The sequence below is a fragment of the Pinus tabuliformis genome, chromosome 9 (genome assembly GCF_031772625.1).
Source record: "Pinus tabuliformis cultivar Carrire ecotype Pingquan chromosome 9, CPIR1, whole genome shotgun sequence".
NCBI classification, from domain to species: Eukaryota; Viridiplantae; Streptophyta; class Pinopsida; order Pinales; family Pinaceae; genus Pinus; species Pinus tabuliformis.
In genome coordinates this window covers 1852204334-1852207884 of record NC_142307.1, presented here as the reverse complement: position 1 = coordinate 1852207884, position 3551 = coordinate 1852204334, and the positions used below count along the sequence as shown (strand labels likewise).

Genomic DNA, 3551 nt, shown 5'->3' with positions numbered 1-3551 from the left:
TTCAAAACCCATTCATCCACAATCACGTGTTTCTGATTTACAGTCTCCTCTCCTCTGCTGGAGTATGTATGAAAATTCAAAACCCATTCATCATCCACAATAAGATAAGATATAGCTGTATGGTTGGTTGGTGTTGACTCCAGATATTCAAACAAAGCAAGCATAAGTCATCATATTAGATTATGGTATTAGAGTATAGAAGCCATGGTATTAGACTATAGAAGCCATGGTATCGGACTGGACTAATTGATGCATTATATAATAATCATATTTATTTCATATCAAAGTGTATAAAATAGCTGCTATAGATTTAGAGATTCTTATAGCTATTCGACCAGACCATCAAAGTAAAGTAAAGTAAATATTGAGATTTGTTGTCCAGGGTTTGGTACCACGCTTAACCGCCTCATAGCATAGCAGAGCAGAGCAGAGATGGGGGGCGTTGATTTTGAAGGTTTCAGGAAGTTGCAGAGGGCAGATGGCTTCGCTTCGATCCTTGCTATCGGCACTGCCAATCCACCCAATGCTGTGGATCAGAGCACATATCCAGATTACTACTTCCGAATCACCGGTAACGAGCATAACACAGAGCTCAAGGATAAGTTCAAGCGAATATGTAAGTTTCAGTTTCTTCATTCAGGCGCGATTCAGATTCAGTTTCAGTTTCAGTTTCTATTTTTATAATAAGGCGCGATTCAGATTCAGTTTCAGTTTCAGTTTCTATTATTATTACTATGTCATTACATTAGCCAGCCAGCCAGCTAGTCAAACAAGCGAGAGATTCCGAAATCTGCAGTTCTTACTTTTCAAATTTAGTGGCTGTAACTTTTTATTATGTTACTGGAATGATTGAATTAAATTACAATATAGGAATGGTTCACTAACGTTTTTTTATATCACTTATATAACTAAATTTCAATATGGTAATCGTTTATCAACTTTATATAACTTTTTTTTATATAACTAAATTTCAATATGGTAATCGTTTATCAAATTTAGTAACTTTTTTTTATATCACTGAATTTCAATATGGTAATCGTTTATCAAATTTAGCAAACTTTTTTTATATTAGATTTTATACTAAAACTTTTATTTATTTAATTAAAAATATGTTTTCATATGTTTATGTTAATAATTTTGAAAGAAATTGTATAAAATCTTTATTATTCAAATGAGAGACATTAAAATTGGTAGCAATTTTTTTTCTTTTATAATATTAAAATGAATTAAAGTTATCTTTTTCTTTTTTCTTTCTCTTTCTCTTTGGTGTATATATATATATATATACATGAACCTGTGGGAAAAAGAGGTTCATGTGATGAATCATGAATCATCCAAGATTTTGGATACAAAAATGATGTTAGTTTTTCTAATCATCATACATATGGCTCCATGCAGGTGAAAGGTCGGCAATAAGACAAAGATACATGTACCTGACGGAGGAGATTCTCAAGAAGAATCCCGATGTGTGCGCGTTTGTGGAGGTGCCATCGTTGGACGCACGGCAGGCGATGTTGGCTATGGAGGTGCCCCGACTGGCAAAAGAGGCTGCTGAAAAGGCCATTCACGAGTGGGGGCAGTGCAAGTCTGGGATCACTCATCTCATATTTTGCAGCACAACGACTCCGGATCTACCCGGAGCAGACTTTGAGGTAGCCAAGTTGCTCGGGCTGCACCCGAGTGTGAAGAGAGTGGGCGTGTTCCAACATGGCTGCTTCGCCGGAGGCACCGTTCTTCGACTGGCGAAAGACCTTGCCGAAAACAATCGAGGAGCTCGGGTGCTGGTCATCTGCAGTGAAACCACCGCCGTTACCTTCCGTGGACCCTCCGAGACTCACCTAGACAGCCTGGTGGGGCAAGCTCTGTTCGGCGACGGTGCGTCTGCCCTCATCGTGGGAGCTGATCCCATCCCTCAAGTGGAGAAGGCATGTTTCGAAATCGTTCGGACATCCCAGACAGTTGTTCCCAACAGCGACGGAGCCATCGGTGGGAAGGTGAGAGAAGTCGGACTTACCTTCCAACTCAAAGGGGCGGTTCCGGATCTTATCTCTGCCAACATTGAAAACTGTCTCGTGGAGGCGTTCAGTCAATTCAAAATATCCGACTGGAACAAGTTGTTCTGGGTTGTTCATCCCGGAGGACGTGCCATCCTTGATCGGGTGGAGGCCAAGCTCAATCTGGATCCCACAAAACTGATACCCACCAGGCACGTTATGAGCGAGTACGGAAACATGTCGAGTGCATGCGTCCACTTCATATTGGATGAGACGAGGAAAGCGTCTCTACGAAACGATTGTTCAACCACCGGAGAGGGATTGGAAATGGGAGTCCTGTTTGGATTCGGGCCGGGCCTCACCATCGAAACAGTGGTTCTCAAGAGCGTTCCTCTTTAGTAAAAATTTAACAACTAAACTTTCAGACATAGTTGTTTAGAATAAATAAATGTAAGCAGTTTTTGCAACTATCCATTTTTACTCTTTACTCCAAGAGAATAAAAGATAGAGTGTTTCTAATAATAGTTTCAAATTCCAACAGGTGCATGCATGAGTAATAAAAAAGTTATAGTTTTAAATTCAAATTCCGAGAAATATAATTTTAAATTCAAATTCCCAAATTACATCTTTATAAATTTTAGCAATCACTCAATGAATCCCTTTTCATAAATAAAATGGAAATATTCTGAAACGTACTTTCTCGTACAACATAACTTTTTTACATTCCTCCGTTTGCTATAGTTCCAATTTTTAGGCGAAATTCCAATAATTTTACTAAACAGTCGACACCTTAACCTTAATTAGATGAGATGAGGGATCTTAAGTGGCCATCCCTCATACGTCCACTGCTTTTCCCTCGGTCCCATACGTAACATCTCTTAGCTCGATTGGGACCACCTCTACCTCTAATTGAGACCCACTTGATGCCGGAGAATCTGATTTACAGTCTCTTGAACTACGTCATACCACCCTTTTCGCTTGCGGGTCGCGTCGCGATTTGATAATGCAGCCCTTGGAAATTTCTCCAAACCATCCATGGATTTCCTGTTCACGAGTACGTCATACCGTTTTCGCTTGCAGGTCGCAATTTGACAATGACACTGCATGCCTTCAAAAATTATCCATTCGCATTTCTCCAAACCATCCGTGGATTTAAAAATAGAAATTTAGATGATTAGATTATTTTCAAAAATTTATTATTAATATTAATTTGAACAAATAAATTTAGATGATTAGATTATTTTCCAAAATTTATTATTAATATTAATTTTAACAAATAAGTTATAAAATGTAAATAGGTTTAATATTAATTTTAACACATAAGTTATAAAATGTAAATAGGTTTAATGGTTAACCAAATGTATTTTTCTTATTTTATATATATATATATATATGAATCATTATTATTTTAATATATGTAATTATAATTTCAAATTAGTAAATTAATTTATTACATAACAATTAAGTAAATTAGTAAAATAATACTAAGTAGGTTTATTTATATAAATTTATTTTATGAATTAAAATGTATTATTTATTTTATTGAATTGATTTAAA

At 36.5% G+C, this 3551-nt stretch overlaps 1 protein-coding gene across 1 annotated transcript; it reads left to right on the top strand.

Moving 5' to 3' along the window:
* The first annotated feature begins 307 nt into the window (after window positions 1-307).
* LOC149156251 (pinosylvin synthase-like) lies at window positions 308-2518 on the top strand. Its single transcript, XM_089438028.1, has 2 exons — window positions 308-616; window positions 1399-2518. Exons 1-2 carry the CDS (start codon window positions 433-435, stop codon window positions 2391-2393), a joined length of 1179 nt encoding a protein of 392 aa, XP_089294154.1. The 5' UTR covers window positions 308-432; the 3' UTR covers window positions 2394-2518.
* Window positions 2519-3551: the final 1033 nt, after the last annotated feature.

Coding starts and splice junctions, on each gene's coding strand:
- LOC149156251 (XM_089438028.1), top strand. CDS start 433: ATGGGGGGCGTTGATTTTGAAGGTTTCAGGAAGTTGCAGAGGGCAGAT. Junction 617..1,398: donor GGATAAGTTCAAGCGAATAT/GTAAGTTTCAGT, acceptor GGCTCCATGCAG/GTGAAAGGTCGGCAATAAGA.